We start from the raw sequence: 15720 nt of genomic DNA on the forward strand, positions 1-15720 counted from the left end.
ACGTAGCTTCTCCTCGTCCTTCAAACCTCTACTCAGCAGTCCTTCATTCTCAAGGGAGCCTTTCTTAGCATCTTAGAGTAGATCGACTCTCCCCAAAAGTCTCTGAGAGCACCATGTTTGTATGGCTGTTTGATTATATGTCTCCCTCACTGGACAGAGAGCTCCACAAGAGCAGGGATGTGTTTGCTTATCATTGTGTCCTGGTAGCCTGGCGCAGCGTAGGTGCTCAACACACATTTGTCATCCATCAATTAGACTATTTCAAAGGAATGTCCCTAAGGCCGAAGAAGAGGATCACAGAAATGCCTCTAGCCTTCTAGATGATAGGAAATAGGATACTTCCATCTGCACCTGGGTAGGAGATAATGGTGAGGAGTCCTGAGGCCCCTCTAGATCCACCCTCCTGGGGCCTCTGCCAGTGTTGTAGAGCACAGAGCTGGTGAGTGAGTCATGTTGCGGAACCAGGACTAAAATACCTCCCTTGCCTGTACCTTCAGACCTTGGAATTCTCACTAATTTTAACAACTTGCCTGCAGTTTCTAGCCCTGTTGTCCACTCCTTGAAATTCTCTCCCGTATTGCTTTTTCACATATTTTTCTTATCCCACTACAAACATCTTGGCACCGCTTCCCATTCATTTGCTCCATCAGCGTACTCATTCCAAAATTCAGCTCTGATCTGGCATGCTCCTCTCTCATGGCTCCCATAAAGTCTGAACTTCTTGGCATTTCCTAAGAGGCACTCTGAGGCACTGCCAGCATCTCAAGTCTCATCTCCTGCCACCTCCCCATATGTCCCCTGCACTTGTTACACCAAACCATTTGTTCTTTTATGCTTCTGTGCCTTTGCCTCAGCTGCCAAACCCCACTCTCTACCCCCTCCTCCTTTACTTACCAGCCATTCACCATCTACGTGCTGGGGAGTGTCCTCTGCTTCCAAGCAAGGATTCAGTCGCTTCCAGCCCGTTCAGACATCCCTTCCCCCCATCTGCGTGTCCTTTCGTGGTCGGGTGCACAGTGCCTGGCGGGTAGTAGACCCGTAGTATTTGGAAAACTGAAAGGACAGCTCTTTTACCTTTAATGATCCATATAAATACTAATCGGAATGCCAAAGAACAATTATGATAAACTAGAGTATCCCTGGATAAGCATTCCCTCTTGAAATCAAACCTGTTGATAGTCGAACAGTAAATGTCCAAACGTTTATTTACATAGATAACCTCGATCTGCCCTAAGTGTATTTTTTCTGTCTCACACAGTTATGTTTCCTTGACACACCCTCCCGCATTGGACTTCTAGTCCCAACGTGGTAGTAAAATGTTGTCCCACACTGTAAGATGATAGCTCTGCCCTGAAAACTTTGAGATACTTTCTTGAGGTGATTTTTTTTTCTTAAGATTTACAAGAGGAGATTCTTACACCAGTCAAAATGTATGTGTTCTGAAGCCGCACATTACAGTACTTTCTCATGAGCTGTTATGAAAGCCAAGCTTCAGGGCAAAGCAAGGAAGCACTAGAGGAAAGGCTTATGCATTTCATTTCCAGCTGCAGAAAGTAGTAACACTTCATGTGGGAGTGCTGTATTCATTCTAGAATTTCTCCCCTAGAGGGATAATAGGACATTGCTTTTTCACCTTTCAAAAGGGTATTACAAACATTCTCTCCCAACACAAATACCACATTAGACCTCATTCTTCTCTCACTCGGTAAAAGTTTCCCTTAGTGTCATAAGAATTATTAATGGTTGTGTTGGTGACATAATTTCCAATGAAGTTTTCAGGAAGATTTGGAAATCATTTCATGTTTTCACTGGGATTGCCAGATGTGAAGGAGAATTAGGAATTAAACTGTCTGGCTTTGGCAGGTATTAGATTATGAAGTGCATTGTTGTACTGGAAATGAGAATCAAAGGGTAGGACTAAATAAACACTTGTCCTGGGTTTAAGAAAAAGCGTTAACGGTGTGATTCCCCAAGGACTGGTGTCGGTATTGCTCTTTTGAAATATTTTCAAGATGATCTAGGAAAGAGAGTGAAGAGATTCTCAGCTCTCCTAGGTAAAAAAGTAGAATTGATTGGCATAAACCAAAAGAAGGTTCCAGAACATCATGTGAGGGGGCAAAAGAGGAGCAGATGGGACCTCATTTTCAATCAGTTCAGCTTTTAGGTAGTTCCTCATTTCTCCACCTGATGAAATGCCATACTTGTTCTTTTGAAGGGTCCATTCAGCTGGGTTAATTTCTTATTTCTTATCCTACGAAGCTATTTGGTTTTTAAATGTGTATTTCCTCTCTCCATGTGCATAGATCATATGTATGCATCATAAATTATTCATGTGTTAAAAAAGTCTTCACAGATTTTATTTTATAATCTTTCTCTCCTTGCTTTGCTTTCATTTTTCTCTCCTTAATACCTTCTTATTTTTAGACAGGTCATTTTGTAGGAATAATGTGGTAGAATATTTATTGTAAAATACTGACAATTTTATTAAAATATTTTGCATAACTTATGTGCTATTTTTAGAATGAAAATGCCTCTTAGGAGCTTTCTTTTTAAAACTCAGTAATTACTTAGCTTCCAAACAGAGAGAGTTAAAAATCTACCCTCTATATCCTTTTATGATTTCTAAGAGGTATTGTAATCCGCCTTTTAGTATTCGTGGGAGTTGGAGCTTTTAAATGGCATTGGTGCACCTTGTATTTATAGCCTTGTCTTGACGTCGGGGCTCTTACAACTGAAATGATGGCATAAACTTTGACAACTATGGCTTCATCACCTTTTGAAACATACTACAAAATGATTTACTGGCCATTGCTTGATATTCATGTTTGATTCTTAAAATTCAGTTCAAATCAGTTAAAGATTTAATATTAAATATTCATAATAAGAAATAAATAAGCCTGTGAAATATATCTATGACTCAGTTTATGAGCTAAGGCATGCATTTTTCATAAGGTCTCTGGAAAATAAAAATTATTTGGATTTCATAAATATGTTTAAATTTCATGTTTCATAGACTTGGTTAGTTGTCTGTGATATTAACTTTGATCTGGGCCGTTAAGCAGTCTTAACAAATAAAAGTTTTTTTGTGAAAGGATAACCAACTTGTTATTTTCCTATTGCAGACATTAACCTACATTTTGGTCCTTTAGTTGCTTATTTCATCTTTTAATTTATTCCCCCTTGAGTATTATCTGATACTTTTCTGACCTGATTTAGAATCTCTATCTTATTACTGTTTTAAAACAAGCCCCAAATTTAGCAGGAAACCATTTAGCAGGAAACCATTTGCAAGATAAATTGGCTTAGAGGACTGAGATGAACACCAGCAGATTTACTTTCTCATGTTTAAATAAAGTACTCATTTTCCATGAAGTAACAAATTTCACTTGCAGACATGATTTATCCAAATCTGAAGAAGAGAAGAAACTAAAAAAAGGATTATTCGAATTTTAGATTGGTAGGGAAAGCAATGTTGTTAGTAGAGAAAATAATGTTTTTAGTTATTTCATTTGGATTCTCAAAATGCTAGCTTAAATCAAGCCAAGCAGTGGCGTAAGACAGTGGCTCCAAAGTCAGTTTATATTCTAGCAACATAATAAAAGATGACCCGCAGCTAGGTGTTTGTTCTCCACTTAGTCTGTGAGGAAACATGCACTGAGTACCTGCCGGCTACACCCGCCCCCGTGTGGGGGTACACACAGACACACACTTGCTGTCTTCAAAGAGCCCTTAGTCTGACTGGGGAGAAGCATGTACACAGATACTAAGGCAATTCAGGAAGAGCAGTGTTAGAAATATTCATGGGACTGCAGGGGACTATACCCAGAGCCAAGTGCTGAGTTTATAACTGCTGGCTTGACCTACTGGTGCTTAATGGTAATTTCACATTTACAAAATAGAACATTAGAGATAATGGTATTAATACAGAGAAGGATTTTGCATGAAATCTCCCATTTTCAATTATAGTTTTAACTTAGATGTTGAAAATTGAAAATGTTTATTACTGAGGAATTTGTAGTTTAGAATGATACCTTTAAAAATGCAATGCATTGCCATGGTTTTTAAAAAGTAAATATTATGGGGCGCCTGGGTGGCTCAGTCAGTTAAGTATCTGCCTTTGGCCCAGGTCACGATCTTGGGGTCCCAGGACTGAGCCTCATGTTGGGCTCCCTGGTCAGCGGGGAGACTGCTTCTCCCTCTCCCTCTCCCTCTGCCCCTTCCCCTCCCCTTCCCCTCTGCCCCGCCCCACTCATGCTCTCTCTCAAATAATAAAATCTTTAAAAAAAATAAATTTTATCATTTTAAACACTTCAGTCATTTACTTTGGTTGAACTAAATTTTGTTTTGAATTTTGAAAAGAGCCCAAGACTTAAAATTTGCCATATCGAGATATTCTATAGTTGACCATGATTATTCAAGATGTGCAGATATATTCAGAAAATTGTGTCAGTGCAGATGGATACTTCTCTTAAGAATACCATATGATATGAAGATCCAAATCTGCAAAAACCGACTAGTTGCACAACTATGGGATTTATTGGGAGACTCTTATTATGGAAATCTATTTTATTAAGATGATTAAACATTCAAAATGTGATATAGCTAACTTTTTAGGAAGACACCTATTAATTTCAGTAGTATCTGCAATAGTACAGGTTGGATCTGTATTATATACTGTAGTTTGCTTATTTGGTTAAGGAGAGGTGGCATTTAATTGACTCACAATGCCCCCATATGAACCTGATAAAATCTTTCCAGTGGGTGGTTAATACTACAGCACTAACTTAACCCATTTGTAACTATGGTTTCTAGAGTGTATCATAAGTTTTGAGAGAAAATAAGAGGACTAATCATTAGCTATTATGTAATATAGCTCTCCACAGTCCAGTCTCAATGTTGCAGTCCCTAGAGAAAGTCTGGGTCAGTCTAGCTTACTGTGACTAGTGGCTACCCTGCCAAAGTCTAATTTCTAGTACTAGAAGTGCTGACCTGGATTTCCTTTGGTGGGGCAGTTATTGTGATGTCAACCATGCTGTTTTCTCCATTCTGTTACCTTTTGGTTTATAACCTGGCCTGGGGGGAAAAGGGGGAGAAAGAAGAATAGAAATCCCTGCTTTGGGAGTATATTTCTTTCAGCAGATAATTCTTTGATCAGAATGTAATACGGAGGGGCTCCTGGGTGGCTCAGTCGGTTGGGCATCTGCCTTCGACTCAGGTCATGATCTCAGGGTTCTAGGATCAAGTCCCATGTCTGGCTCTCTGCTGGGCAGGGAGTCTGCTTCTCACTCTCCCTCTGTGCTCTCCCTCTCTCTCTCAAAAAAAAAAAAAAAAAAAGTGTAATACTGATAAGCCACACCTTTCTTCATTTTCAATTCTGCCCTAGTTGCTAACAGAGGCCTTGCCATGGGTCTTCAATCTCTTCCTAGTTCGTGAGTCTTTACACAGGCTTGGGATAGGTCTCTTTCCATAAGGGAGACAACCTTAGATATTCAAGTACTGATATGGTCTCTATTTAATCTATTTAATCTTGGGTTTTTCCATTTTCTGCTCTAGTTAAACACAGTCAAACCACTTGACCCCTGCCCCTCCTCTCACGACCAGTGGGGGCCACTGACCCCCCCACCCCCATGCAGTCCCTTTCAGTCCGCTGAAAGGAGCAGGAGTGAATGGTCTTCAGTCAGCACAAAATGCCCACAGGGATGGGTTAGCTAAGAATCCAGCTCTAACTAATCAGAGAGAAATAAGGGTACTGAGGGTGGAGCACCTGCTTTCCCACCCACCTTCTGCGGTGGATAAGAGTCTGGGGAGGCCCAGCTTACAAGCACACCCAGTTTCTTCCAGTGCCTCCTTAACTATCTCCCTCCCTGATTTCTTTGTTCCTGTTGCTCACTCACCTAGGAGGAGAAGAAAGTGGAGCTAGAGAAAAGATGCTGGTGTCATTCTTCTAATTAAAGGTGTTTCTTGGGGTGCCTGGGTGGCTCAGTTGGTTAAGCCTTGGACTCTTGATTTTGACTCAGGTCATGATCTTGGGGTCATGGGATTAAGCCCCCATAGGGCTCCATGCTCAGCAGAGAGTCTGCTTGGGATTCTCGCTCTCCCTCTACCCCCCTCCACTCTCTCTCTCTCTCCCTCCCCCAAAATAAATAAAATATTTTTTTAAAGGTGTTTCTTATCGAGAGGGTTTTTAAATCATAGATTTAAATTTGACTTATGTTTTTAAGTTCTGTGGCTCATGTAGCACGATAACCAAATAGTGTGAATATTGTTAGCAGTGGCCACTTTCTGAAACTAAATTGTAATTTCTGCAGAAATCATGTGACTTCAGGAGCTCAGCATTAAGAGCTTAAATTTTCTAGGTTCACCTATAATTTCAAATCCAGACAAGCCTATATCTAAAGACTATTTTTCTAAATCCCTTTGCATTCCTATCATTTCTATCATTTGTGTTCCTATCAAGATCATGACCATCTTGGGAAAATATCACACATAAGTAGAATCTGGGGGTGAAGGGGGAGCTTTGTAAGATGGAAAGTGAATAGTCTGACCTGATTTCTGATAATCCCATATTTCCATCTGATGATAAGTGATTATACTTTTCAGTATATTTACACCTTTATGAACATAGTGATTTTAAGCAATTATCTACCGATTGTCTTTTCCATTTCTAGTCAACAGTGATTCATTGATTTTTGACTGTAGAGTAAATCAGCTGGTGCTTAGGAAGATATTATAGTACCAGTGAGTCACAAAGGCATCTACTGATTCTCACTGACTCTCAGGGAGGAGTATGTAGTTTTCCTACTCAGGGGAATTGAGCGTTACACAGCTTTGTAGCCATTCTTTGAATCATATAACATTAAGATTGGACATGATTATTTTTAATTGACTTGGGGTTAGACAATTCTCATATTTGGTTTGCTTTCAGATTTAATGACATACAGGCTTTGACAAGTGAGAAAATTCAATTTTTCTGGTGACTATTACAGCATTATTAAGAGTACACTACCATGCAGGGACACCTGGGTAGCTCAGTCGTTAAGTGTCTGCCTTTGGCTCAGGTCATGGTCCCAGGGTCCTGGGATCGAGCCCCGCATTGGGCTCCCTGCTCAGCTGAGAGCCTGCTTCTCCCTCTCCCACTCCTGCTGCTTGTGTTCCCTCTCTCGCTGTGTCTCTCTCTATCAAATAAATAAATAAAATCTTTAAAAAAAAGTGCTATGTAGAGAATATGAAGTTATATCCTGTTCTCTTGCTGATTTTGTAAAGTATTGGCCAGATATACTATCTGATCCAAGCCCCTCTTCCCCATTCCATAGTCTCCATTCTCTATTTTCCTTTTCTTCTCTCATAACCAAAGCAGAAATTTTAGGACTCATTCATTTATTCAGTAAATATTTGTTGAGGAATTAGTGCCAGGATAAATATGGGGAATGCATTGGTGCATACGGTAGACATGGCGCCTACTTTTTCACAGAACCTAGTCTAGTGCAGGGGTTGGGAGGGGTGGTGGTTACAGATACATCCTGTTGCCTGTCTTTGTAAAGAGTTTTATTGGAACACAACCATACCCACTCATTTACATATCATTGGTGGCTGCTTTTGCACTATAATGGCAGACTTGAATGACTGCAACGGAGACCTGTGGTCTGCAAGGCCTAAAGTATCTACTCTTGACCCTTTGCAGAAAAAGCTAAAGAACCCCTCTTCTATGGGTATGGTGAAGAAAAAGAGTATAAACTCTCCTTGTTAAAGAGTATAAACGCTCCTGAGGGAAGTGGACCAGCGGTGGAGTGTTGTAAGCAGGGAAAGTAACATGTTCATATTTGAATTTTAGAAAAGTCACTATGGTTGCTATGTAGAAAAAACAATGAAGAACAAGAGAACGTGCGTGCATTAGAATGAGAAGCACTCAAGTGTAGTGGTTAAGAGCATGGACTCTTTTTTTTTTTTTAATGTTCAATTAGCCAACATAGAGTACATCATTAGTTTTTGATGTAGTGTTCAACGATTCATTAGTTGTGTATAACACCCAGTAAGAGCATGGGCTCTTGAGCCAGACTGCTGAGATGCAAACTTTGGCCGTACTATGTACTGATTCTGTTGTTGAGTTACTTCTCTGTCAGATTTTCTATCAGTAAAATGGGGATGGTAATCACAGAACCCAACTCTTGGCAAAATAAATAAATAAATCGATATATACAAAGCACTTAGAAGATAGAATTTTCAGTCATCATTATTATCACTACTGTAGTAATCCTGTTAAGGAGTGAGGGTGGTATGAACTAAGGCAGGGGCAATGATGGAAGTGGCCAAATTCAGGAGCTACAAAGACAATAGAATTGACAGGTATCAGGGAGTGATTGGACATCAGTTGGGTAGATCAAAGAGAATGAGTAGCTGAGGATGAAATGCAGGTGTTGGATTTGATCAGTTGAGCGGATGGTGGTTCCTGTCCCCTAAGCAGGGAAAGACTGTAATCCAAACAGGTTTGTGATGTGAGGTAAAAAGAAGTTCAGCTAGTTTGGGGTATCTTAAGTTTAGGTACTAGAGTGATATAAGTAGGTATCTAACATGGGACTAGATTGATATATAAGTAGATATAAGGTCAATTGATACAAGTAGATATAATGAGATTGGTAGAAGTAGAAATTTGGGAGGCAGCGAACTGTGAGTATTGGAGATGAGAAGTGGGATGTGGGCTGAGGAGAGGGATGTAGGAATGGTTGATGTAAATCTGGTCATTACTCTTGGAAAAGAAGGACATAATCCAAAATGAAGCTGGACTGATAGGTGGACGTCTAAGAGAACTATGAAGAACACCAACAGTGGAAGATCAGACAAAGAACCCCTAAGTCAAAGAGAAGATCTAATTTGGAGGAAGATAAGCATGAAGTTCAAATCCATTAAATAGTCTCTTGTTGAGGCGGGTAAATTTGAGAAATATTTAAATTCTCAAATTTTGCTTTAGTATAGGCCAACGTAAACCATAGCGGGTACTTCACAATGTGGGTCTTTCATGCACTACAATTTCACATACCGCCATATTCCATACTCTTCCAGCATACACTGTGCCCTTTCTGGAATTTTAGGCAAAGTAGAGTGGTTGCTGTGGTTACAGATGTTGACATCTGAAGACCTGTTCAGTTTGCTTTTCTGTATTTGACATTTCCTTCCCCTCATTTTTTTACCTCCCCAGTTAAAGATTCACTGGAGCTTTGATGTGAAAAATTAAAGTGGGGGAGACTCTTCTTTATGTGTTATACTTGGTTCAACAACAATATCTTGGATCCAGTATCTTAGAGTTTTATAATGATTTTTCTATTTTAATTTGCCTACAACACTGCCACAACACTTCTCTTTTAGAAAGAGCTGGGCGATAAATTGGAGAGATGTCCACTTTTTCCATCCTCAGAGCCAGTAGGGCTCGCAGGTTAGGCTCCAGCTAAGTCCTTGCTACTGAGATGTGTGATGATAGAAGCCTTATCTACCTTATAACACATGCCTGAAGAAAGATATCACATTTATGTAATCAGGCTGAGTGTTGCATTTTATATTTAGTTTTGTGTTATAGGAGGAAATTTATGGAAAAACTTTGAAATGGACCAAAAAGATGATTAGATATACTCTCTGACTTGGTTTCTGGGTTATCTTGCCCTTTCCTCATCTTTGAGCTATTTTACAGTGCTAGAAACGACAGAATACTGATGGTAATGCAAAAGATTCTCGGCCATTGAAATGGAAATTGTGTACTGTGAGTGCAGTTGGTTATTGCCTTGTGGATATTGACCAAGGTTACCAGTTTTGCATCTATTTATAAATCCTTTGCAGTATCCTTGATGTTTAGATGTTTGTTCTTTGGATTCACCTTTGAACCACTTGTAACATTGTACAGGTTTCCTTTTTAAATAAGAGTCAATTAAAATCTTTGTCCCATGTTAAAAACAATTGTTTTGTTACCTACACACATGTGTGTTTATATGTACCTGTAACATCTCTAGAAAGATTCCCAAAGTGCTGGCTGTGATTGCCTTTATAGGAGAGGAGGCAGGAAAACCTGTTTTTCATTAGATGCTCTTTTGGGTCCTTGGAATTTTCTATCATATGCTTATACTACCTAAACAAATAAATTTTTAAAATTCCTTTTTAAGCTCCCCCAAATCAATCCTTAGCTAGCCCTTACCAAAACTTGAACTAAATTCACATTTAAATTAACTGGCTGGGTGATGGACATTGGGGAGGGTATGTGTTGTGGTGAGCACTGTGTGTTACGTAGGACTGATGAATCACAGACCTGTACCCCTGAAACAATAATACATTATATGTTAATAATAATAAAAAAGATAAATATTAAACAAAATTAATTAATTAACTGGCTTTCTAAAGAGATCTTTGTTTCTCCATAAACTCCCAGCAGATAGCAATGTACATCTCAACGTCATACCTAGCACTTTACTTCTGCACTCTTTAAAATCAAGGGTTTTTTTGTTTTGTTTTAAAGATTTTATTTATTCATTTGAGACAGAGAGATAGAGAGCGAGCATGAGCAGGGGGAGAGGCAGAAGCAGGCTCCCTGCTGAGCCAGGAACCCAATGCGGGGCTCGATCCCAGGACCCTGGGATCATGACCTGAGCCGAAGGCAGACGTTTAATGATCTGAGCCACCCAGGCACCCCTAAAATCAAGTTTTTAACTTTACTTTTCAAGATAGCTCTAACACTGTAGACACATCTTGGTCATATGGTACTATTTCTGTTAGGAATCTATGAAGGACTCCCATAATCTCAATGTGGAGTGAAGTGGCAGACCCATTCGCCTGTTTTGCAGTTTGAAGTTGACCTTGCCTCTTCCCCAGCTGTGCATACTCAATAATCCTCTTGTCTAATTATAGCTAGCAGCTCTTCCTCTGAGTTAGAGGTTCTCAAGCTTGGCTGCATATTAAAATCACTTGGGGAGCTTTCAAAAATGGGAATGCCCAGACCAATTAAATCACAAAGTCCGGGGGTGGGACACAGACATCAGTATTTTTAAAAGCCACTGAGGTGATGCTAATATTGAAAAACACTGCCCTGTGCAAAGAATGGTACTGATTTAGCAAAAACTTCACATAGGATATTTCAGCAGAAAAAGCCCTCAGGATTTCTGACCGAAAGATCTGCACAGGTGTTGGGGAGGGTCCACACAGACACGGGAGGCGGACTTGCAGAATACCCCTATGCACCAAGTCTGTTGTTACTTGGGCTACCTCCGGAATGGGGCAAGCTAGGCATTCGGTGTGGTTTAAAAGCCTAAACTGAATTGGTTAGTCTTCAGCATTTTGTTTTTGTTTGCTTTTTTAAAAAAAAAAAAAAATTAGTTTGAATTCAGCTAAACTCTCACTGAGTAGAAAATACCGACTGTTGAGTGCATATCCCCGCCTTTTCCTCTGCCATTAGAGGCACAAAGCCAGCCTCGTGATGGGTGGCATCTAATACCATTGCCACCATATGGCTGTATTACTGACAAATAGTTATATTTATCGTACACTGGACATCTGGGAAAACCACATACTGTACATGACCTATTAAATGTCTGTTTTTGTCAAAGCTTCTAGAACCCCATTGCTTTAACCCATAACAATGTGCTTTATTAAGAGGTCTTTGATAGAGAGTTTTAGAAGGGGAGAGGTAAAAAAAAAAAAAAAACGTATCCATTCATTTATTTTGGAAGGGAAATAATCTATTTCTTAGGATGTCCTCCCCCTGCCCAAAAGATATCTTTTAATGGGAAGCCCTGATTAATAGCCTGCTTCTGTTTAACATTTTAAATCATTTATTGTTGCCTCAGCTTTTTATTAAACATGAAAATTCATATCATAAACTCTGCTGTGGTTTGCCTTCATGTACTCATTGTATATCCCCCTCCCTTTTGTATAGGAAGACAGAGATGTCAGTAACCCCATGCCTAACCGAGGAGGCAATGGATTAGCTCCTGGGGATGACAGATTCAAACCTGTGGTACCATGGCCTCATGTTGAAGGAGTAGAAGTGGACTTAGAGTCTATTAGAAGAAAAAACAAGGCGAAAAGTGAACAAGAGCGCCATGCTGGAGGAGATAACCAGAAGGACATAATGCGGAGGCAGTTTCTTACATTTAAGCCTCAGACATTCACCTACCGAGATCCTGTGCTTCGTCCAGGGATCCTCGGTAACTTTGAACCCAAAGAACCTGAGCCTCATGGAGTGGTTGGTGGCCCTGGAGAGAACGCCAAGCCATTGGTTTTGGGACCAGAATTCAAACATGCAATTCAAGCCAGCATTAAAGAGTTTGGATTTAACATGGTGGCAAGTGACATGATCTCACTGGACCGCAGCGTCAATGACTTGCGACAAGAAGAGTAAGCACACATCCTCTTCTTTCTAAAATTGGGGCAACTCTTGTTTTGATAGGTATTTGGTTAGATTGTTAGAATGGAGAAAATGTTTTTGCCTTTATTTCAAGGAAATAAAAAAAAAAAAAGAGTCTTTGGTCTGCAAAATGGCCAGAAGGAGGAGATCACTTCATTTATGCCATTAGATTGAAGGTATAACATACCAAATTCTGGGGTTTTTACATCAGTGCTACTCAGATGTGGTCCCTGGACTGGCACCGGTCTGTGAATTTTTTGTTACCAGTCCACAGTGAGAATGTGAACTTGTACCACAGTGTAAACCAACCAGTAAATACTTTGTTTGGTACAAGTGACGATTTTTTAATAACAAAACTTTCTCGATGTGCTGATTTTCATTCTGGATCAAGCCCCTGTCTTATTGGAATAATAACAAATAGTAATGCTGCTTTAGATGGCTCCTATAGTTACCTAGATTTTGATGTTTCCCTTACTTTTTTTTTCTTAGTACTGCACCTGGAAATCGGCACTCGCTGGGTCTATGCAAAAGGAATCCCCAAACAGATAAAACTCTGGCCTAAACTTTCAAATTATTTTCATGTAGTTTGATTTATTTTTTAATTTAAATTTTTTTAAAGATTTTATTTATTTATTTGACAGAGAGACACAGTGAGAGAGGGAACACAAGCAGGGGGAGTAGGAGAGGGAGAAGCAGGCTTCCCACAGAGCAGGGAGCCCGATGTGGGGCTCGATCCCAGGACCCTGGGACCATGACCTGAGCCAAAGGCAGACGCTTAACGACTGAGCCACCCAGGCGCCCCTCATGTAGTTTGATTTAAAGTAAAGGATTGCCAACTCTTAACTTTTGATAGACAGTGGTTATTGAATGAACTCAAAGCTTTTCTCTTTCATTTTATTTAATAACCTATTCTACTCCTATAGGATCTAAATAGCCTCCATTAACATGGGTGCAAATTTAATTCTATGCTACTAGAAAACTCTCAAAATGTATTCTGATGATGGATTGTTAGTATTATCTTTGTCCTAAAAGGTTTACGCACATGCATAGAGACCCCACAGGAGCATTCCTTATGACCACTAAGAAAGATTCTATACCTAACATAGTGCTACTCAATAGACTTTTTTTCTTTTCAAATTTTTGTTTAAATTCTAGTTCATTAACATACACTGCAATATTGGTTTCAGGAGTAGAATTCAGGGATTCATCACTTACATTCAACACCCAGTGATTATCACAACAAGTGCCCTCCTCAATGCCCATCACCCATCTAGCCCATCCCTCACCCACCTCCCTCTATCACCCCTTAGTTTGTTCTCCATAGTTAAGAGTCTCTTATGGTTTGCTTCTCTCTCTCTCTTGCTCGCTCTCTTTCTTTTCCCCATCCCATATGTTCATCTGTTTTGTTTCTTAAATTCTAAGACTTTGGACATTCATATATCAATTGGCAAGAGTGAGAGGGGTGAATAAAATATGCCAAGAAAGTAGAAGGAATAAAAGTACAGAACCACGATGATGAGGGGAGTTAGAGCATCTCAAGGGACTGTGAAGGAGGAATCCGGGAGCAATTGATTCCAATTCAAAGTAGAGTCTTGCCTGGTCATAAGGTTGCCAAATTTAGCAAATAAAAATAGAGGATACTTGGTTAAATTTGAATTTCAGATGAATAATGAAAAACATTTAGTATAGATATATACCAAACAGTGTATGGGACATACTTATACTTTAGAAAATTGTTTTATCTGAAACCTGCATTTAACTGGGTGTCCTGTGCCCTTCCAGTCAGGAGTGAAGGGTGGTTGTTACAGAGATAGAACTGCCACGCGAGTACCCTTTAGGACCCATGTGAGGCTCTGCAGTCCCTTATCCGGAGTGTGTCCTGGTTATCTAAAATACAGCACTTAAACATACTGTTTAACTCTGTGACAGAAGGTTCTCTGAGAACCTGTCGATGGCATTCTCATCACTGAGAAGGGAAGAGAAGAAGAGAGTAACATGTATTGCCTTTCTACTACATGCCAGGACTTACTATAGGTTCTCTTACTTAATTCTTAACAACCAAACTGTGAGGAGTTTTTACCTGTGTAGGTAGTCTGAAGCATGGAGCGCTGACGTCTGTGTATTTGCTCAGCAAAATGGCAAAGTTGTGGTTCAACACAGGGTGGTTTGGTGTGAAAGCCCTATCTTTCCACCACATGTCACCTCAAGATAGGTCTTTCCCCGGGTGATATGCCTCTGTGCCATGTTATAGTCAGTGGGTGAGCTTAGTGAAGAAATGGAGATTGTTAGCACACGAGCTATTTATAAAAGACAGATCATTAAAAACACCAATATAAATCTAGCTCACTTTTCAATTTAAGAAATAGGCTAAGAAAATCAAATGACCTACAAGACAGAGAAGTACACGCCTCTGTGTTTCTCTCTCCTTCACCCCACACATCCTTTCTGTCTGCAAGACCTCTAGCTTCTGCCACCAAAATACGTCTCAGATTACTTCTGAGACATGATCTTTCATCCCCACTACCACCACCCAAGTCCAGGCCACCATCATCTCTCTTGGAATCCCTCAAGGATCTCCTTCATGGTTTCTCCATTTTGACTTCCGCCTCCTCCGTATTCCCACAGAAGCCGGTGTGGTTATCTGAACCACACAACTCTGGCTTATGTACAACGATTCTTTGTTTTCCCAGGGCACTTAAAATGAAACCCAAACTCCTAAGCAGCAGCCGTGACCCTTCCCTGCCTTGACAATCTCCTCTTGTTACTGTGCCTCCTCGCTCAGAGTGCTCTAGCTGGGCTGGCCTTTCCCGGTCTCCTTGCGTGTGCTCTTCACTCCTCTCTGGAGACGTTCTCCCTTCCTGTGGCTGGCTCCTTCCCGTTCTTTAGGTCTTAGTAGAACCTCTCTAACCATGCTGTCTGATTTGGTAATGCCCTGCTTTATTTTTTAATACTACTCTCTGGCCATTTCATTCATAGTATATATCTAATTTTATAATTTATCCAATTTATATAGGTATTGGCTTATTTAGTTGTTTATTGACTGTCTTTCTTAGTGATAGGGTCCTGGGAGCAAGGAATATGCCTGTTTTCTTCACCAGCTACTTCCAGTAGCTGACACCCAGTTGGTAAATATCTGTTGAGGGAATGAGTGAATGAATGAGTGGAATCTGCTAGGGTTCAAACCTTGACTCCATTACCGGATGTGAGATCTTAGACCAGTTACTTACCCTCTGTAACCCTCAGTTATCTAATCCTTAAAATGGGTCTAACAATACCTGTCTCCCCAGATTGGCATTGGAATTAAATGATGTAATAGGCTAAAGGTCTTTTGTCACAGGCCT

General features: G+C 40.1%; 1 protein-coding gene across 3 annotated transcripts in view; it reads left to right on the plus strand.

Moving 5' to 3' along the window:
• Positions 1-15720, plus strand: part of GALNT7 (polypeptide N-acetylgalactosaminyltransferase 7) — a 147289-nt gene that overhangs the window by 69338 nt on the left and 62231 nt on the right. For all 3 annotated transcript variants that reach the window (XM_027599158.2, XM_027599157.2, XM_027599156.2), the window contains exon 2: positions 11909-12369. In XM_027599158.2, coding sequence (XP_027454959.1) covers positions 11909-12369 — 461 coding nt within the window. The remainder of the gene's footprint in view (positions 1-11908; positions 12370-15720) is intronic.

This window comes from Zalophus californianus, chromosome 2 (assembly GCF_009762305.2).
Source record: "Zalophus californianus isolate mZalCal1 chromosome 2, mZalCal1.pri.v2, whole genome shotgun sequence".
Taxonomy (NCBI): domain Eukaryota; kingdom Metazoa; phylum Chordata; class Mammalia; order Carnivora; family Otariidae; genus Zalophus; species Zalophus californianus.